The sequence below is a fragment of the Drosophila yakuba genome, chromosome 3L, assembly GCF_016746365.2.
Source record: "Drosophila yakuba strain Tai18E2 chromosome 3L, Prin_Dyak_Tai18E2_2.1, whole genome shotgun sequence".
Classification (NCBI taxonomy): Eukaryota; Metazoa; Arthropoda; class Insecta; order Diptera; family Drosophilidae; genus Drosophila; species Drosophila yakuba.
Window position 1 is genome coordinate 15,644,266 of NC_052529.2, and position 22,463 is coordinate 15,666,728.

At 38.5% G+C, this 22,463-nt stretch overlaps 1 protein-coding gene across 1 annotated transcript; it reads left to right on the forward strand.

The window, feature by feature from the left end:
• Window positions 1–2,863: 2,863 nt before the first annotated feature.
• LOC6534219 (somatostatin receptor type 2) lies at window positions 2,864–21,013 on the forward strand. The gene is made up of 4 exons (XM_002094865.4): window positions 2,864–3,226; window positions 17,040–18,287; window positions 18,647–18,694; window positions 18,897–21,013. The coding sequence occupies exons 2-4, from the start codon at window positions 17,190–17,192 to the stop codon at window positions 19,410–19,412; spliced, it is 1,662 nt and encodes a 553-aa protein (XP_002094901.3). The 5' UTR covers window positions 2,864–3,226; window positions 17,040–17,189; the 3' UTR covers window positions 19,413–21,013.
• Window positions 21,014–22,463: the final 1,450 nt, after the last annotated feature.

A 22,463-nucleotide genomic window follows, 5' to 3' on the forward strand; every position in this document is an offset into this window, starting at 1 on the left:
CGAATCTAGGATATCCTTTTAGTGTACAACTTGCGGGTATAATGAATTAATGAAGCGAGGGAAATTTACAAAGGAAACTACTAAAGAAATGGCCTTCAGGGGGTAAGGCCGAGGTGCTAGGTGAGCATTTACATTTGACACATAAATTACAGGAAGGATGTTGCATTCGACGCCCTGGCAATTATTTTTATCAAGCAAGAAGTTATATTTATTTGAATACAATTTATTGGTTTCCTAGGCCATTCTTCATTTTAATATTATACATCGAATACTGCATTTATCTTACGGGCATATAAATGTTACACAAGTTCAAACATTAGGACACATTCAATTTTAACGTCACGCCTGTTGGTAAATATAGTCCTTAAATGCCATTTTAGATACCATTAGCCAGTCCCATAATTGTCGTTAACTCCTCAGCAGCTGACCGGCATTAAAAGTTTTTACTGTCCAGCTCTAATGGCAGTAAAAAAAGATGACCGTCGTGGAAAGAAGCATAGAAAGAAGCAAGCCAACATTTATGACTGGATTTTCATACTCATATGAACAATCCTTGCCAGCTCTGGGTGAATTTTTTAGCCTTTCAAATTTTATGGCCTGGCATTAAATTGACGCCGAATGGCGTAGACAGCCGAGGAAGTGAGATGAAAGTATAAATTTTCACCCGGGTTGGGGGAGGGTTCTTGCGCCCGAGCTCCTTCTGCCACATCAATTTAATGTGCTTCAGCTAATTTGCTTTTTATTAAGAGATACCCGAGCATTCGCCACCAAACAAACTCAGCAGCTGCAGACTGAGCAGGTGGGCGTGGCTGGAAAGTAGAAGAAGTAGGCGGGAGAGGGATGGTAAATTGCATGTCCTGTGGAGATCCTGGCCCGCATACCGTAGACAAACAGCATGCACGACTTTTATAGCTAACGGCTTATTACGCTGTAAATAATTTTTATAAAAATAAAAGTAACAGCGAGGAGATTCCCTGGCAATTAAGGCCCCAAGATACCAAATTGGAAATAAAGGATTCTAAAATAATGGCCCAAGCGAATAGTTTTGAAAACAATTCTAGGCATTATATATGGTAACAAAAGGAATATTGTTTTAAAGTTTATAAATGGTAAATGAAAGTAATAACATTCGTCAAGAAAGAAGGGCAAAGAATATTTTTATACATTTCTTTTATATTTTATAACCGAACATCCTTCAAAAGTTTGTTGAGAAACTTGCGAGGTATCAGTTTCTCTTGACTTTCTCACTCCGCTTTTATAACCGAAAAAGAAAAACTCCGGCGGCAACAATTCAATCCGAGTCATTCAACAACATTCCCTGGTACCCCTCTTTTTATCGCCTTCATCCTCCGCATTTTAATGCAGTTTCCGGAGCTGCAGGATTCGCCGTGTTCTGCAGTAAAAACATTTAAAACGTGTATAAATCGGGAATTTATGGGTGAAGCCAGAGCCAAAGCCAAAGCGGCTTTAAAAATGAACAGCTTTAATAAACTGGGTGAGCGCTCTTAAAAGGAATAAAAAATAAAAACAAACGAAATAACCGCAGTGGTTAATTAATACATTAGCGGGATCAAACAGTAAGCTGCTCTGTAAGGACTCACTAAAATTGATTGCCCATGCAGATCGAGTGACAACAGTAGTCTAAAGTAAAGAACAAACAATTTTTTCTTTTTAAGCCCGGTAATGAATCCGGTCTGAACAAGCAAATGGTGAATACATTGTTTGCTAGGTCGGCAAACTGAGGTGTTGGTAAACCTAAACTGCAAAAAAAGGAAACTAATTTCAGCAAATAGGAGTTAAGGCTTTAACTACCAAACATTTTTGTTGTTTATTTAAGAAATTACTTTTTACATTTTGAGGTAGTTAAGTTTTCATTAATATATGAAATATCCAATTTAAACAATGTTGTTTAAACAACTTGTTCATAAGCTATACGTATTTACATTTACATATATAGAATAATACATTATTAAGATATTATTTATGCACTCCATTCATTACAGGCATATTTTAGTCATATTTTTAGAATATTATAGTGTACTTAGATAAATCCCTCAGAGTTCTGGTGCGCCAACTAAATATGTTGTAATCATCTTTCAGGTATCAAGGCAACCTATCCCCAGCCTCTGGAAAACTGGCGAAAACAAAGACGCCGCCAAATGGATTATGGGCGATTATTTATTTGGAATACAAATGCATGAGAGAGCATTTCAAAGCGTTGACGTCACAGAACTGAAAACAGCGAAAAAGATTGCATTGACACTTTCATAAATCGACGTCTGACTTATTACCGATAATTGGTAGGAATTGTTATGGCCTGGCCAGCGTATTTATTTATTTTCGTTCTTCACTCCGCCCGACACAACCGATTTGTTTGTAAACAAATGTGCTGCCGACATAAAAGGGGCCACCATCAAATGAAAAACCAAAGAACGATGAACATTAAACGCTCCGAATTGCGGGCATTAAAAACCCATTAACATAAAAACTAATATTAAATAATATAAACACCTTGGCGAAGAAATAAGCACGGTGGGGCGTAACATTCAGTGCCATTATGATAGCGAAACGAACATATTTAAGGCACTGTTTCTTAACAGTGCCCGGCAAACAGGTAAGCTGTTGGCCAAGAGACCACCCACTTGGCCATGTTAAGCGTTAGCAGTCGGCTGGAAATGATTTTCGGAATCGGAATTCGCATAACAGTCGCATTTCGGTAGCCGAGGAAAAGGTGGATATATAGCACATATAGATACACGAACCGCCATTCGGATGAACAGCTGAACAGCTGTTCGGCTGCTGGCTTTTAGCCACTCAATGGGCCATCATCATCATCGTATTTGATGTTAGACAGTGAATTTCTTGGGCGGCTTCAGTCGTTGCCTGTCAACAAAACGATGCGAACGTGTCCAAAAGCCTTGCTCTTCAAGAAAATAAAATTAATACTTGAATTCATTCGCGAAACGGTCTGAAGAACTTGGCTCAAACATTTCCGATTTTGGAGTCAAGTGGAAACAAAATAATCAAAGCGTTTTCTAAACGGCTAATTATAACCGAATCTCTATCAACCAAATCTAATTTCAAGCAAGAGATAAAACTCGTGAATATTTAATAAACCAGAAATACGCAGAAACTGCACATCAAAGAAACGTGTTCTCGTACCCAGAAATCATTTTTAAAGCTCTCCCAAAAAAAGAAAACTGCCGAAAAACGCAATTTTGTCAAGGTAAATATTATTTCTGCCATATCGTACTATAAATCTCCCTTAAAATGAACTCCAAGGCACTGCTCTCTCTCGTTCGGTGCATAAACACAAGTTACGATTCCCCTAAGCTATAATACAAGTAAACAAAATACCGAAAACAAAAAAACAAAAACCGAATAATGCAAAAAGTGTCAAATTTATGCGAAGCGGTAAAAGACGACAGCCGGAAATTTATATGGCTTATGAGTTGAGTCGAGTCGAGATGAGTTGCGTTGAAGGATGGAAACCTTTCCATCTGGCCTGTGTGTGCGATTGTGCTTTAACCTCAAGGATTTTTATTTGCCTCCTGAAATGCTTTGAAATGTGGCAGAATTGTTGAATTGTTTTGTTTGCGTGGGTGTCAACTTGTTTGTTCCCGTAATTGTGTTGTAAACATATTTTGTATTCGCTTTTGGGCCCCTTTTTCTGAGGCAAAACAGAAATGTATTCCACAATTGATAGCGCTTTGATGGCCGAGATAACATTATAGAGCAATTGTTATCAAATGGTGGATACAAATTTCCCCACTAGGCCGATTTCAAGCCACAGTTCACAAGCTAAAAATATAAATAGATCGACAAATTAAAAATAAATTTAAACAGGTCTACCCAGTTACGAATCGACCAGCAAAAGATCTACTATAAACGTATAACCTACCAGACAGTCTTCGTTGATTTATTATTTATAAACTTCATTTAAAGCGTGCCCAACTATCCCAGTCCTTCTTACAACCAAATTTGACTTCCAAGTCTGGGTGGAAAAATCATGTTGAACAAAAGACAGTACGGGCTATATAATATTAAAGAGGGAAGGCTCCGTAGTCGAGGATAAAAAGATATAAAAGCAGAGCCTTAAAGGCCAGAACAAGTAGATTTTTCGCTTCTGTTCCGCATGTCTTGCTTTTTGTGACAAATGAAGACGACCAAATCGCATATGCAATGTCATAAAAGTGTTTTACGCACAGTAAACGACATAAGAATCATCCAATCAAGAAGTGATATTGAACTAATCCCAAAATTCACAGAAAAACTCTAGTCCGTCTTATACATGTTTGGCACTCTACCACAAATTTGTATAAAACAGTAACCATCCTGTGCTTTTTACGAATATCTACTGTACCCACATTGATTATGTAGGTGGTTGGTATATATTGGCGGAAAAGGGCTTTATGTGCCAGCGAAATGGTTTGCCAAATTTGTCAAGAAAACTGTATGAAAGGGGAGTCCACCGCATGTGCTGCACCCGTGAAAGCAGATGGAATTCAAAATTCTTAGTGCCGATAGCGTTGTACTCGTAATGCAAGTGAAACTTTCACTGCAGGGGCTGTCAGAGTGAATTGCAGCATACTTTTGGGGGCAGACTGCCAAATATCTCACTGAGCCATTTTCGGTAGAGAACCGCTTCAGATGTGGGCCAATTCACTCCCGTTTCAACAATGCAGCAGCAAGACAAAAAGGCTAAATTAATAAACGACTAGAGAGGGTGCCACCGAGTGCAAGAGTGTGAGGGGAACCGCCTTTGGAGACCGCAAACTCAATGCAGATAATTAAATGTAATTACATAATGTGTTTGTATTTGCGACTCTTCCGAGTCCATATACGTGTCTGTGCACTTGCCCTTGCTTGTGTGAGTAATTACGTGCTTATTGCCAGCACCAGTTTAAAAAACAACAAGAACATCCCAACAGCCCAGGACACACAATGTAGCAACAATCTAAGCCCATGAAATATGTTATTGCTCGGAAGTCAAGCGTCCCAGAATTGCCGTCAAATAGCCCAGATATTTTCATCAAGAATTTAATTTACAGTTTCAATGGAAACATTATTTTAAAACTAATAAATTTATAGAGCACGTGTTCTGCTTTAAATTTATTCACTTTTCGATTGCACCTAATTTACGACCATTTATATGCGCAAATAAATGAGCGCAGCGATATAAAATGCCCAAATTTCTGAAAATTGATAAACTATCATAAAATGTACAATTTGCTTTAAAATAGCTTAATGCTATTTTGCCATGTGTGCGTATAATTATATTTTGAAATGTTCATTTTTTGGCTTATCTTTAAACGTGCCTACTTCACTTATAAACTAATTGGGAGTATATTTACAAAATAATTAACCTATTTAAGTTATTTCTTCTTATGTTGAAGACTTTGTAAAGTAAGATAATAGAAAGCTTTATTAAAGGAAGGGCAAGGTGAAACTTTTAATTATCGTTAATGATATTCAACAAGGTCCTTCAATTCTTATTGCTGAAATTGCCTTTCATTATTTTCATTGATGTACAAAATACATCAAGTGTCTTTCATTATTTTCATTGATTAAATACACCAGAACGGTTTTCATTTGAAAAGCCAAACCAACAAATTGAATTGTTTCCTTCCATCATGTCGCTCAACTTCACTCAGAAAGTAAAAATATTTTTGAAAAAACAAATTAAGTTCATCAGAAACGCACAAAACCGCTCAGAATGAAAGTGTAATTAAACTGCAAAAACAATCTGGCAAACGTATCTGTGTATGAGTAAATATATCTTTATTACGGCATAATGTGCTACTGTTATTTGATAAGAGCTTATGACGATGACGCGCACGTTATTCGGGGATGTACCCCGCGCCTCTGTCCGCGCTGTGGAGTCAATAAAATGTAATTAAATCGACATTGTTATCACCAGCAGACTAGCAAACACAGACAAACCCCCACTAACACTACCGCGGTATCTGTGCATTTATATCAACAAAACAGATAGAAATGGCTTTCCGATATTACGACTTGAAAGATACCCGCTATTTCTGTGGTTTTGTGAGCCTATTAAAGCTTGTACCAAAACGATTTGTTTCGTATCGTTGTGCACGAGTTTAGTAAAAGATGAAGGCCCTTTAATTCATTCAAATAATTTGCTTACTCTTTACTTTTTTTGAAGAATAAACAAAGTAGACTCTTTTCACACCTTTCACACAATTGCTGGGTAGAATCAAAGTTTCCATCTCAGCAGAATACTTTCCTGTATTAATAGCAAACTTTGGAGCTGGTTTCTGTTATTGTTTTGTGGATATAGTAACCGTTATTGCTCGTGCAACCCAATTGCAGAAAAATAACAATTAAAATTGCCATTTTCTATGTAGGCAGCCGCCTTGTTTGATCCACTTAGACGGGCCACAATCGCCAGATAGCACTCGGTTAGAAATTCTAATTGAATTTAAATTGATTTTAATAGTTGAGCACCCAGATGACCAAACACTGGTCTAATTTTACCTGAAAATTAAACAAAGCCCATTAACAGCCTATGCAAAACAAAAAATAAAGACGTCCGATAAAAGCATAGAACTGTGGTAAAAACGAGTTTCCTTAAGCTCTTATAAATCTATTAAAACTTTCAGCATTGAAAAAATACCCCTCACGAAGTTGCCACTTCAAAAGGTTACCAGAAGCAGATAATGAGCTCAAAAATTGATCTAAATTGGAAAAGGAAAAGTTTTCCAGTAAGCAGCCGCAAAAACCAAATTAATTTCCCAGTGAGTTTCCACCATTGATCGAAAAAAATTTCCGAACTAATTGTGCTATGTGAATTATGTAAAAAAAAAAAACTGTAACAAAATGTAAAAAGTTTTGCGGGAACGAGGCAGTCAGAGAGCAAATAAATTTGGCAGTAAAATGAAATAGGGCCAAACTCTGAGTTCTATTCAAATTTCATTCCTGACCCTTTAAGTTGTTTATCGTCACTTGAACTGCCCTTTCCGAATTCCTCTCATTGCCTTTCTGAAGCGCTTCCACTTTGATTTATAATTTTTTCGGTTTTCTTTCGTCCATTGAAATTCATCAAGTGCTATCACTTGGCCTCTTCCTGTAACGCTTTTAATTGAAATTTCAGTCAAAGGTGCTCCCAAAAGCTGTTAAAAAAGTCTTACCCAAATGGATGAAAAACGCGAACAAAAAGGGTCTGGCAAAGCGAAATGGCCCCAATGAGCTGAAATTGAATTACAAGTTTTTTCGCGGATTGCCAACCGAAATTAAATAATTTAAATGAGCCCACAATTGCGTATCGCATTTGCCATAAATGAAACGAGACTAAACTGTACACTTTCACGGTCACATGATTAAATTGCTGGTAAAAACTATTAATAAGTTTGCAGCAAGTCACGTGTTTTTTTAAAAGTGAATGTGTGTTGATCCTTACTCCACTTAACCCCTGTAATTTTGTGGCTGCCTTCAATCGGTGCAATGGATAAGAGCGTCAATTACAATTTGCAATTACCCAAACAGAAGCAATAACCAGAAACCTCTGTAGGTGTGGAACTATATATGAAACATCCTCTCAAAAAACCTCTTTTTCTCGCAGCAAATGAATATATCCTCTCGCCAGGACCCGTCTCCCATCGATCCCCTTCTTTTTTGCCTTCATTTTTCCACTGTTTTTTTCTGGGTCCGCAGTGTGCAGTGGGCTTGGACTACAGTTCCTTCTGCTGTCCATTGCATAATTCAGTCGAGTCCATCTTGTCCTTGTGCCTCCACATTTGGAAGGGAAAGCAGCGCGTGGGTGAGTGGTCAAAATACCGATTCGCAGTGATACGTCAGTTCATCAAGCCGAGTTCAGTTTGGCAGTCCATATGAGTTTCGCCCTCGAATTGCTCTGCTTTGCTCGCAGTAGTCTAGGTGGCACTGCATCATTGTGGTAGTTTCATTTCCAAATTGAGTCGTAGAACTCATCCATTTCTGCCTGCCAGTAGATTTAAATTCCTCGCCAATTGAGAATTCCCTTTAAAGGCCAGAAATGTTCGCATTAGCTGATTCATTTTAATTAGAGTGGAGTTACAACATTTTGTGGAAACACACACTGAAAGAAAACATTGAAATTCCTCAATCACAAGAATATATATTTGTTTAAAATTCAAGACATAAAAACATTTATATATTTAAGTTTAACATCACATAGCCTTTATACAACTTTGTACACAGTTTGGGGAACTGAAAATTACAAAACTATTAATATTGCTTTGCACATTGTTTTTATGAAAGCATAACCATTTTTTCTGAGTGTGTTTTGCGGCAACATCTGTCACGTCATCGTGTCAGGCCAGCCCGTCCTGGTTTCATGGAAATGTTGGGCAAAATTGCGGGCACACACATCAGACCAAATCGGTAGGCAGTCAGTCCTGAGTTATGCGTGGATCTGTCGGCTTGGCTAAAATAGATGGCTAATGTTTGCATAATATGAACGTCGTTTTGTATAGTAAATCAGCAGCGACCACTTTATGTTAATAGCTAATCATGGAACCTGTCAACGCGGTATTTTGTGAATTTCGTGGATAATAAAATAGTTTAAATATAATCTGGTATGCGCGGCTTTTAATTTGGTTGACAATCCTTAATTCTAACCGATTATACAGTATATCATCACAAAAGCATTAAAGCCTTTTGATAGCATATGGTGCTTTTCATTGGCCATGCTGCTATCTAGCTGCCCATAAATTTATAGAATTCAATGGGAAATTTGCCGAAAATAGTAATCGCTGTTTAGCGGCTAAAGTGATTTACTTTGACATCAGTCCATTTAGAAAACCTACACAAGAATGGAATTTCCCGTCCAGCCGATTGAAAACTTCAAAGTGCAACAAGTGTTTGGAGTCCGGAAAATTTATCGATGGTAAAACTTGTGCTCCCAGTGAATTACGACAAGTTGGTCTCTAGGGGAAAATTCTCCTGACTCCGCTTTTCCTTAGCATTTTCTTCTGCTGCGGACGAACTCGAAGATAAATGTTGGCAAGTGGCTGGTGCTACTTCCATTCAATTCCATAGGTGGTCCTTCAGCAGAGTCCTTCGAGAGAGCAAGACTTCGGTGCCAGGACATGGGAACAATCTGTGTCGCTTGCGAGTGGCGGAAAAATTTAATTGTGCAGTCGGGTGACTAATTGAAAACTTTCAGCTTGAGCGACGAAAATAGGAAAAAACTTCTAAGGCAGAAAAACATTGAGAAATTGCTGGTGAAAATTGGATTGTCTTGTTTTCCTTGTTTTTGCTGCCTGACAACCAGGAGAGTTCCTGTTACATAAAATGAGTGAAATGCTTTGTCAAACTATAGATTGCATAAAGTTTTCCAGTGGGAATAATTGTTCTTAAAATGACATACAACGGGGGGCTTAATTGTTGGTGACGGCATGAGATTGCTATCAACAATAGATACTTTTTAAGATACTTTCTCATTCGAATATTGTGTAATTATGGATTTCTGTCTAGCTCCTAATAAAGCATATGCATAAAGCAAGCAAAACTAATATAATATTTTTACTAGAAGTTGTTCCAAATGACACTTTTGCGTTTCTAACTTTATTAATCCCATCAAGAGCGAAACCATTTAGCGTGTTTTATAGCCTCGGTCTTGGCCAGAACAATTTATGGACTCTTTTCTGCCGGAATTTCCTGTTTTCATTTGGAATATTTAGAGGCGCAGTCATCATTTTTATGGGTTCATGTTTCACTTAACCAACAGTCGGTCGGTTATTTTGTGGTCATAAATTTTATGCCAACTTACTTAGGCTCTGTCATGTTCGAAAAGTCATAATTTTCGTGGGTCCGTTCGGTAGAACAATTTCAATGATCTGAATATCGGGTTTTAGTTTGTACCCATCCCATTTGCCTACTCATATTTATATTCAGAAACATGTTTTGCTTCTGTGTCGCTGCTTTTTACGATGTTGACCTCCATTTCGGCTTGTTTGTATAGTATGTTCTGTTCCGATACGATTTATTTGGACACTGTCCGTTTATCGCACCATCACGTCCTGCTGCCCGTTTTTCTTGAAGGAACACAGAAAAAGTCCACAAATTTATTGCAAACAATCCTTTGCTCCACATATTTTTATTACAAGTCAAAGGCCGATGATGAGGTTGGGTGTAATGGTTGAGGGGAGAAAATTCTTATAGACTGCGTGAACGACTCGCAACTTTGTCACATTCCATTGGCATTTTACAAGCATTCCCCATCCACATATTTTCCATTTTATTGTTCAGTCAATCTACACATTTGCATCTCTTTCCCAACTTTTCAGTGCCTATCTGTGTGTAATAAATGTTATTTCATGGTACTCTATCTTGAGGTACTCAATTGAAATTGAAAGTGTATGCGAGTATAACAAAATATGATCCAGTTAATTTTTATAAATTCAAACAGTTATCAATGCCGAATAAATATTCAATCTTTTTCCATACGTTTTAGAATTAGCATTTTATTTTAGTTTTTTTGCCAAAAATGTTGTTGTATCTTAAAAGTAAAAGGGTATATCTTTCTGTAAGCACAACAATAATTTCTCAATTTCATGCCGACTGTAAAGTGATACGTTCGTGTGGCGATTTAAGTAGTCATTGCTATGGAAATTTTTTATCTTTGAATCTCAAATCTCTGAATAAAATAGCAAGAAAGCACCGTAAAATGGGAATTGCCTGTTATTATTTATTATTTTTTAATTTCCCAAACTTGCACTTCATTTTCGTTTATGGTTTCGCTTATTTTTGCCTCCATAAATTCGAAATCACTTATCTTGCTGTTGTGTTTCTTGCTTATTTGTCCCGAGCACTAAGATTTCGTGACACAATTCTTCTCACGCACGAGCTGTGAGCCATAACCAGAATGAATATGAAAATCAAAACGGAAAAGTCCACAAGCGAATAATCCACCGCACTGGATATGGGAACCCACTAAGTTGCCTTTAAATTCAGCACGCGCTTTTCAGGAGTTTTCCCAGCTCCTTGAATTTTCCCCTCGCACTGGCGCTGTCTTAGTCTGTTTTCATTTCCATTTCCCTCCGACCATAGTTTTCAACCTCGTCTAGACACTGATTTGAGTTGATTTTGCTGTTGCTGGTTTCAGCCCTCCTCGCTCTCCCCGCCCCCCTTGCCAGAAATTAATTTATTGTCTAAATGGTGAGGGGGAATCTCATAGTGGATATACCAAAATGGGCGCTTTGGGCGTGACACATCGTTGACGCTGACATTAAATGTTGCTGAAAGAGCGCGTGGCTCATTTTCCTTTATTTTTACACTCTGCGTGAAAATTCATCGTCAAAAGGTCGGCTATGCCACCTTCTAAATCGATTGGTGTTTTTTTTGGGCGGCGAACGCAGCAAAAATCGAGTTATTGAGACAACAAAAAAAAGTACAATATTTGTAAGCGGAAAAATAGCATGAAGTTGACTTTTAAACGTTGAGCACACAATTCTCATATTTTTGTCCTATTGTGACATAAAAAATGTAGGTCATATTCATAAACGTTAAAATATTATGAAAAAATAGCATATTTAAACGAGTTATTATTAAATTATACTTAAAAACAGTAAAAAGTACTTAAATCATACTAATAAGAAAAAAAAAATACTAAATGTTAACATATTTATTTGTCCTTAGAGCAATAAAGTAAATTTTATACTACAGATTTAATACATTTGATCAAATTATTAGTAATGAAATTTTCATTTCATAATTTTTGATTTCCGTTGAACGGAATTAAAGTCGCTGAAAAATCGTTTTATACAAGTATTAAATGTATAGCTTACTTTAGAGTATGGTACCCGTATAGCATTCTATAGCATTGTACTTTATTTATCTTTCTTTTCGGTGGAAACCGACCACACACAATGTCATACACACACAGTTACACACTGGGTAGCTGTAAAAGTTGCGTGTCCAGGGGGCGTGGCCCGCCCCTTACAAAGTTAACAAAGTGCCTTTTATGTAGGCGTTTTATTTTACCTTAGCATTTTCCTTTGTTTTCGTGCACTTTATTTTGGTTTCGGTGAAAAATTCATGAAAATGGTAAATGCTTGCTCATGTCTTTGACTGCTATTGTTTACATATTGTTAATATATGATATATTTCAGTAACTCACTTAAAGCTCAGAAATAAAATTTTCGGTAAAATTGTATTTTTCCCTCAAGGGACAAGTGTCCAAAATTGTTTTGAAGGGCAATCCAGATTCCTGAAAAATTGAAAGGACTTTCAAGGTCTCTCCATTAACGGCAAATCCTTAAGCTATATTTGAGTTTTCAAGTCATACAATCATAAATAGGAGGCAACATGTAATAGCTACTCTTCTACCAGGTTAAGGTGAATTAATACATAAACCTGTTTGCAGCATTACTTTTTAAATATTAAATTAAATGTTCGGGTAATAATTTGTATTTATTTTCCAGTTTTGTAGCTCATTTTATTTAGTTCTCCCCCTGCTTCCTGCTGAGTAAGAGATTTATATAAATCCTGATTTTGCTGTCCCTGCTATTTGCATTAGAATGCTCTACGGGAAATGGTTCAGTATCATCCCGCGGAGCGATCCGGATCTTTATGTCCTCCGCTGTTGGTCTATCCACAGAGGCTTATTTATGCGAGCATGTCGGCGTTAAATTGGATAATGGAAATTGGATTCGAGCCGAGGTTTTCTGGCCGAAACGAAAACGCCCAGGCCGAAGGCCGTGTTTATAACTGAAACTTTGTGCGGCCGAGTCGATGGCACTTCACTTGATTACGGGCCCACAAGGGCAAGGCCGTCAGGCGATGGCGACACGTGTGGGTCGACACCTGTTGAGGTGGGATAAATCAGGGGGGAAATATTAGAAAAAACGTTGGAAAGGGGAAGGGGAGGGGGACTGGGCCATCTGCCCTTCGCAAACATCGCCTTATTAATATTAATGAGCATATGGTGGGAGCCAAACGACAAACAGGCAAAGCAAAACTTCCCGTGGCCAACGCCACCACCCTATCTCATCGATGGATGCCAACGTCATTTACGATGTGCGAAAATAAATATTTAATTATTTATAAATCATGACCTGGCCAAACGACAATGACGTAGCACCCGGAATCCAGAATACGGAATCTGGAATCCAGGTGAGAACGTGATCTCTCCGCTCCCGCACGAATGAGCACGGATTCAAGTCGAGACCTGGGTCATGGTGTAAATACATAACTTATGGCAACATATTTTGTCAGGCGTCAGTGGGAGGTAAATTTACTAATGTGAGTATATGTGGAGATAAATGTGTGGAAATTGACAGCGTAACTTTTGAGAGCCTAAACAAGTAGTATAAACTTGAAGAAGTGTCTTAATGGCAATAAATAAACATAATAAAATAATATAATAAAAAAATAACTTTTTTAATGAATTGAATCGTAATTATGCTCAAACTAAATTGAATCCATTTATTTTGTTCAAAAAAGTATATTTAAAAACCTAATTAATCTAGTGTAATAGTTGATGTGATTGAAATATGGTTTAAATACTTTACTAATTTGATTCTTATTGGTATTACAATTAATAATTTAGTCTGCACAATGCATAGCTCATAAGCATGCAATTAAATATAATCTGCTTTAGACATGTGCATCCGACCAACTTAAACTTGGGCCACTGATTAAAGCTATTTCACTAAAATAATAAGAGCATATGAGTTTAAATCCTAATTCCGATGCAATCAGGCTCAGTTTGCTGTCAGTCAATTACACGCGTCACTCCTTAATTACTTTGATTTTAATTTAGCATCTCGATTGGATGCAGCTAATCAGAGTCAGTCGTGAAATGTGAAATTGAATCATGATAGAGCGCACCAAACATTAGTTGGCCAATCGGCCTAATTCACCCATGTGCAAATGTATATATGATTCCCAATTCCCAGAGATTAATGGATGGGTAGAGGTGAGCTATTTTTGTGCATTTACCAATTAACTTAGTTGACATAAGCCGATTTGGCGTTTATTTGCGGTTCGTGGGTTGCCTAACAGATCGCATGAAATTTTTAATTAAGCAAATGGCTTCCACACTCGGAAATCAAAGGAGCACATGTCGGTTTATATGCTTGGAAAAACAAATCAACAGAGCGTTCTAAAGTTGAAAAGCTAAAGGAAAGAGAGCTCCTAAGTGGAACTTAACCGTGCACTTCACGGCAGAAGTGAAAATTTATGCCACAGACGACCAGAACAAAGCCGAGCTGGAAGATGGGAAACCGGAGAAAACGGGGAAAATGGGAAACTCTATGCATGACAATGACTTTGGCCAATGAGTGAGAAAGATAACAGCTAAAGTTTGCCCACCGTGCTCAGGTGGAACAAAGGCGCTAAAAACAAAATGGTATTTTTCACACGAAAAAAGAAAATACATTAAATTTTGTCGGGTTCTCCAATTTAGTTTTACTTAAATTTAACAAAGTTTTGCTAAGCAGCATCAAATTTGAATAATAATGTAAATTGACTGGATCCGAACTTGGATTAACCACCATTCTACTTTAAAGTTAATTCTTAAGGCTTTTAGCCGTTTTAAGGCAGGCCATAAAACTAAGCAATACAAGTAAATTAGCAGTTAATAAATGCATTAACCTTCGTAATTGCTATTTTTGGTATTTTAGGTCCACTGTACAGTCTTACCTGCTTAAGCGAACACAGTGCATGTTAACTGCAGCTAATATAGCAAGGGATGGCCATGTCATATTGGCTCATTAGGAACGAACGATGGCGCTGCTGCTGCCAATTATGGTTTCATCAGTCACTTGGTCATAACGCAACCCACCGAAACCCTGCTTTTTGGTCAGTCCAATCGCAATTCACATGGAGGGAATAGCCCAAATCACATATCTTGTGCTCCACTGGCCGGATCAATCGGTAGTCAAGCGTTTTATGTCCTTTGTGAGCGGGTGAGCGGGTGTGGAAAACGGGGTCGGACTTTTGTTAGGCATGGTGCCATCATCGTCAATGGCAACATGTTTAGCAATTGATTGCTAACCTTGTTTGTCCCGGCCAGAAGCTGGCTGTCGAGCGAACAAGAGCAGACAACGGGAACGGCCACTGTCATTCGGACATTTCCGAGTGGCCTCTCTACTCCTTTCGACCATACCATAATTATCGGCACATATGTCCGTCTAATCAAGGTGCGGCGAAACAGGCTACGAAATTAGTCTTCTGTCGTGTCTTTGAATATCAAAGAAGTGTTCATTTGGAGCTACAGCTTGGCATTTTGGGCGATCTGATAGGTCTGCGAATCAACTGCATTTTGAATTTGGTCCGATTGGGCGTAAAGACAGGGTATTTAGATAGATTCAAGTTTAAGCAAAATATGCCTCAACAATTATAACATTATTGTTTTTTATTAATAATTAAAAATGTTAAATTACGGCTGTTTCTAGAATTGGTGATTAACAAACATGCATAAGAGTAAATTACTAAATATATTATTTAAAAAATCATTTTTGGCGTAATAAGTATTTCTTACTATTCAGCTATAGAATGTTAGGGTATACTTTATACATATGAATATAAGGTAGCAATTCCCGTCTCACTAGTTCCCTCAATGTACCAATTATTATGTGGCTGACATCAAAGCATCTGCATCTAGGCAATTAAGGAGCTTAATGCGGTGGGTTGAACTTTAACCCGATCGGGTGGCCAGGTCGTTAGGCCCAGCTGCTGGTGACCCACTTAATTCCGGATTGCGAAGCGATCATAAATTCCTTGGCGAGTGGCGCAGTTTATCTAACTAGGATTACGCCAATTAATTAATCAACGGAAATGCTATCTGCCCTGATTTTCCTTTGAATGGTGGATGGAGTTTCCGCCCCTGCGGCTATTTCCTTTCACTTGGCCTTGGCTTGTTGTATTGCTGGTTTTATGGCCAACGAAAAACTTGACTTCACTTCTTATTGGCGTGTTTTTGGCCAGTGTCTGCTAAAGTTTTAGCTTGGCTACTGACCGAGAAGTTTGCGACCTTCATGGAGCTGTGTAGTATATATGTTTTGTGGTTTCTCCTGCCGCAAAGTTTCCATGTTTCACGCCATATGGACGACGTTTCACTACAACGCTTAAGTTCTTTGGAAACCTCAAAACAAATGGCTTATTAATTGTGGGCCAAACTTTTGCGACGAGAACTTAAAAATAAATCATTTCAGAATATTATATTTCTGTGGAGCCCAATTATAAAAGTTAGCACATCATTTTCAAATGACTGAGTGATAGCCGTTGTTCGCACTACATAATAATGAATAATTTGAGTGAAAGTTGTTTGAACTTTGAAGGCACTTCTTGTATTGCGGACTCATCCCATCAAACTGTTGACTCATTTCAAATTCTATTTAATTATTTTTCTGGTCCTGGCACGAACAATAAATTGAGTTTATATGAGTTACGCCTCGCCTTTTGGTCTCACTTTATGAAAAAGTTAATTGCGTGTAGTTGTTGGCTGTACTTTTGTTGTGCCGCTTTACTCTCTGGTTTTTCCTTCATTTTGCACTCGCCTTTCATTTTTCACCCGCCGGAAAGCGAATCATTTTTTCTCACGCTGAGCAGTGCGAAGAAGGCAAACACAAGCAAACGAGCAGAATTTCATATAGTTGATTGCATTGTCTGCAGGAAGATGTTCGCACGATGATGCAGGACATCAAGGACTAAGGACTACGAAGTGAATGGTGTGGTGAGGAGCGGGGATGTGTTAGTCTTATGAAATGCTGATAGCATGTGCTCAATATTGTCAGTAAATAATACGCGCTTGTTAGAGCCAACTGCATACCAACTGAAATGAACACCGTGAGAATAAATTTCTTTTAAAATCTGAAAACTTATCACTGTTCGGTGTTAAGCCATAACAATAATTTTGAAATTGCTAGCAAGAACTTAAATGTTGTATGAGTGCACAGTTCCTCTTCAAATATTTAAGTTCTTTAAAGCAAATATCTCACTATATATATGTATCATGTGTGCTTGTTTGCTGAAACCCTCTGGTCGTAACTAATTAATACTTCTCGGACTTCCACATCACTTCATTGCAGAAACCGCAACGTGCAACATGTGACGTCACAGGCATAAAGTATGGAAAGCATATTAAAACATTTGCCATTTAGCTGGTTTAGCATGCATTGTCGCACTGACTGCCACATACCAACTGGAAATTAGCCGGCAGCCACAGAAGCTGAATCGAAATGGAAGGTGGATGGTGGCGAGGAGGAGGATGTCTGGGCGGGAAAGCCATCATGGAAGGACACTCGACACCAAATGGGGCAGCTGCAAGCCGCAGAAACAGCAGCAAAAGGACCACCATCGCGACCAATGGCTGTGCCCATTCGGGCATTCTGTTATTTGTGCTGACAGCGATGACACTAACGAGCTTAATAACGCCCACAGAGCAGCTGGCAGTGGCGCCAAATGGAACCACTCTGCAGCAACTGGAGTCCGTGGAGCCCGCAGAGTCCGTGGAGTCCGCGTCGTATCCATCCATAAATGGCACTATGAATGAGACAATGGTGCCCAGTGTGCGACCCCACCTGGACCACAGGAATCGACCGACGCAGGAGAATGGCAGTCACTATTTGGAGTACGACGATGATGGTGCGGACTGTTCGTACAGCTACAACTTCATCCTGAAGCTCATCACGATGATCCTGTACGCACTGGTCTGCATCATCGGACTGTTCGGCAACACCCTGGTGATCTATGTGGTGATGAGGTTCTCCAAGATGCAGACCGTGACCAACATATACATCCTGAATCTGGCCATCGCCGACGAGTGCTTCCTGATCGGCATTCCCTTCCTCCTGTACACCATGCAGGTGGGCAACTGGCCCTTCGGCAACTACATGTGCAAGGCCTACATGGTGAGCACCTCCATCACCTCCTTCACCTCCTCCATCTTCCTGCTGATCATGTCGGCGGATCGCTACATAGCCGTGTGCCATCCCATATCCTCGCCCCGCTACAGAACGCCCTTCGTATCCAAGTTGGTATCGGCCTTCGCCTGGATGACATCCGTGCTGCTCATGCTGCCGGTTATCCTCTTTGCCAGCACAGTGCAGTCCAGCAATGGGAATGTGTCCTGCAACATCGAATGGCCAGACACGCAGAACTCGCACACCGACTCCACCTTTATTTTGTACTCCCTGGTCCTGGGATTCGCCACTCCGCTGACCTTCATCCTGGTGTTCTACTGCCTGGTGATCAGGAAACTACACACCGTGGGGCCGAAGCACAAGTCGAAGGAGAAGAAGCGCTCCCACAGGAAGGTCACCAAACTGGTGCTCACGGTAATAATATACAACATTTTTCTTATTCCCGGAACTTAACCTTACTTTAAAATTTGTATTTTCTTCAAACTTAAAATAGAAAAATTATATTTTTAACGGCTATACTAATATGAAATATTTTAATTTGATATATGATATTTTCTGTATCAACAGTACTATCAGCAGACATGACAATAGCATTTTAAAATTCCAATAAATCAAATTAGAGTTAATTTACACTTATTTGCCGAGCTTTTCCACCATATAATTATTTAGTATAAGTGCGCATTAATTTCATTTTATTCATTTTTAAAAACTAAGACGTTTATAATTATAATTATAATGATATGATTATACAATATATTTCTTCTACTCTACAGGTCATAAGTGCGTACATATTCTGTTGGCTTCCACACTGGATTTCACAGGTGAACAATTGTATACATTGCACTGCAAAACACCAGTGCAGTAGTTTATTATTTATTCCTTTAAGATTGATTCTTAAATTATTTGTTAGTTACTTGTAGGGTTTTATTAGGAAACAAATTAATAAATGTTTGGGCCTTGCCATGAACTGCACGTTTTTAAAAGAGCTTTTGTAGAATACCCCCTTGTTTTACCATTTTCCAGGTGGCTTTGATCAGCTCCGCTCCTCAACGATGTGCATCTCGCCTGGAGCTGGCCGTCTTCCTGGCCTGCGGATGCCTCAGCTACTCCAACTCGGCCATGAACCCCATCCTGTACGCCTTCCTGAGCGACAACTTCAAGAAGAGCTTCATGAAGGCCTGCACATGTGCGGCACGCAAGGATGTAAATGCCCAGTTGCAGCTGGAGAACAGTTTCTTCCCCAAGTTCGGCAAGGGCAGGCAATCGGAGCGGCTTCTCGGGGGCAATGGAAAAGTTGGCGCCCAACGTGGGGCACAAACCAAGAAGAAGTCCTTGGCGGCGGCGAGGAACAACAATGCTCCGATGGCCACTACAACTACGACGACAACCACCACGACGGGCACGGATGCAGTAACCTGTCTCCAGCCGCCAGTGCAACAGGTGCCAGCCGAGATCCAGGCGGGCAGTCCGGCCACCGTGCTGGTGGTCAATGCGGAGACCAACAACTGTAAGCCACCCGTGCTCCACACGGACTTATAAGACCGGGCTTCCTCGATGCCCCTGGAAACGGTGGTCTTCATCGCCCGGAGGTGAGATTCGCAGGTGGAGCTGGAACTCGATGTGGCCGTCGATCGCCAGCTGTTGAGGCACTCGGAGTGCATGCTATAGGTCGTCTGAAATGATATTAATATTTTACACCATTAGGGCCGAGCTACGCGAAAACGGGTAAATTGAATCCCATTTTTATAAGATCGAATCTCAGCAACAAGGAATTTTTAAAAGCCCGACTAAATAATCCTTTGTTTATTATAAATTATAAGCTGTTGGTATTTTTTTCCCCACTAACAGGCTGAAGTAGTTTTTCGAAACTTTCTCAACTTTATACATTTTTTCATAAGAAAAGTACTTAAATATTGGTTTAAAAGTGTAGGTATAAATATATGAAATAGATATTTAATAAATAAAATAAAGTTCTGATTTAATAATAAATAGCTAGTTAAGTAATTTTAAGTTGTTCTAGTTCTACTGACATAAAAAGTAACCACGAGGAAAGGACAGCAGTTAACTGTAGCTAATATCATATTTTGGACGTTTTCGCATTTGCGAGCTTATCAGATAAGTGTTTGTATTAGTTTATCATACAGAGTAATTAAGTGTGCATACTTTTATTGTCGTTTCCAAGTTTACATACTCCTCTAGAATAAGCTTAAAAACCTTTTAGCGTTGGTATGCTAGAATAAGTTTGTGTAGCTGGTTGTGGAGCAGTTTGAAAATTAAAAAAAGTAACGAATGTTAGCCAAAGGTTTAATTTTAATTTTCAAGAAAAGACTTTGGAGAGCGACATTTAAATTTGTATTTAATGTCGACTATTTGCAAGGATTCACTAAAATAAAAATGTAAAACAAAAAATATTCCATAAATGCAAATAATTCCATTGGAAATAAAACTTAAAAAGTACTCAATATAAGCTCTACAAATCGAATTAAACTGCAATGTGATTGTTAAAAAAACCATGAACGGTAAAATGGACAATTTGCATAACGATTCATAACAATAATCTTAAACGAAGATTAATTAGCTGTGTATATTTTATTTTACATTAAGCTAATCGTGTTTTTAAACACATTCGTGCATTAACTCAATTGTGCATTCAATGATGATAATTCAATTCAGTGAATGCAAATGAAGTCATACCAACACACTTTGTGGCCATAAATATTAAATAGTGTAAAAAGATAGCAAACAAATACAATTCCAATAGAATTCTCCTTCATTGTTTGCGTTACACACAATAGTTGTACAATAAAACTGTTCAAACAAACTCACAGTAATCTTCGACTTTGACTTAATTATTGTAAACAAAAGCCCGAATTATCGTTGGGGATGTGGAAAAACACTTCTCCTTATTTGTATTTGTACTTTTGGAAGTAAAATAGGCTTATGCATACATTTTATAATAAAATAAAATAAAATATGTATTATTAATTGTCCAAAAAAATACAGGAAAACGAAGAAAACCAAAGAGATAAATGTAACATTTTTCAATTTTAAGTGTAACTTGATTGAAGCTAAACGTAAGTGCTTAAAAATCGAAATACAAATAAATAATATTTTAAAAGAATGCACAAGCTTTCAGAGAATGGTTTTCTTTACAATAATTGCTTGTTTACCTTCACATGGAATGCTTTTCTTTCTTGATTTCATATGTTTCGGATTGTTAGCTCGTGCGTGATACATAAGTATAAAACTATATATAGTAATGGTGTATCGTTTCCATTTAAAATGAAGACAAGCAACGAAAGAATTGTCAACACACACACAAAAACTATTTTCATGCTTCGTCTAATGTGCAACTGCTTTTGACCATTCCCCACATCTGCAGCACACGAGTATAAAGGCAATAGAAAAATACAAAAACATTGCAAAGAAAATGCAATGAAAAACTCCCGAGCATATAATGAAAGCTTCACAAAAACCTGAATAAAAGAAAAGCAAAGGAAGCAACATAAAGTCTTGAACTGACAAGCAATGAAATTGTAGTGGCAGGCACGGGAGAGAAAGTGGGAAAAACTACCCACAGGACAATGACTTTTCCGACAGATGGTGAATTATAAAAGCAAGAAAATTGAGTAAATATTCATCTTGCAAGAAAAGGCAATAATGCTAACTCGATTATTACAGAGTTCTAAAATCAAGCTCGGATGCTAGGAATGAAACTTTTCAACCTTAAACTAACAAACTGTGATGGAAAATTTAAAAATGCATTATAGTGGCACCTTCTAACTTTCCTTAGATAGATAGTTTTCCAATCGTTTTTCACGTCAGTCATGCTTTTACTTGCACTTGCAGAAGGTCATCTTCAAGCACATAGGTGGCATATTGATGGCCCTGGACTTCATTAGCAGGCAGAGCAGGATCCAAAGCAGGGAATTATGTGGAGCCCGGCTGCATTCTGATGCACATAGCCATATGCGCGGCCACTTGAAGAGTTTTAATGGGAAATCGCATTCGTAATGGGTTGCCCCCTGCCATCTCGGTTGCAAACACCAGCCAGTTGCCAGTTGAAGTTTAAGGTCAGGGCAGAGCTGGAAAAGCACTTACTATGGGCTCCACGCTACTGGCTGGCAGACAGGCAAGTTATTGGCATATTGATGGAAAAACTCAGCTGTCGGTTGAATTATGAAAACATGTAACTACATCTTCGGACGCTATCTGTGCATTTTCAAAGTCACAGTGAAGGTGTATCCATGGCGCAGACTTCAAAGAATTGCCCAGTAAATCGTGCACATTTTGACCTAATTTATTCGAATCTACATACGAAATCAAATTAATGCTTCACACTTCATAAATCGGGCAATGAAAATGAACAGATAAAAAGGCATCCAGCTGCGGTAGAAACGGATTTCATTCGCGGCTAAAAATAAATCCAAGTCGCTTTATAAATACATTAGCACCTCAATCAGTCGGATAATGACGTTGCCTAAACAAATACCGCACTTAAATACACATTTCAATGAATACAAACCCAAATGCGAATCATTTATAGGAAAAAAGCTGAAGGCATAGCCAGGTGGATCGTGCCAGACGCTG

What these genes read in the sequence shown, in the direction of transcription:
- LOC6534219 (XM_002094865.4), top strand. Translation starts at nt 17,190, where the DNA reads ATGGAAGGTGGATGGTGGCGAGGAGGAGGATGTCTGGGCGGGAAAGCC. An exon ending in TCACCAAACTGGTGCTCACG is followed by an intron (nt 18,288 to 18,646) that starts GTAATAATATAC and finishes TCTACTCTACAG; the next exon opens with GTCATAAGTGCGTACATATT. An exon ending in TTCCACACTGGATTTCACAG is followed by an intron (nt 18,695 to 18,896) that starts GTGAACAATTGT and finishes ACCATTTTCCAG; the next exon opens with GTGGCTTTGATCAGCTCCGC.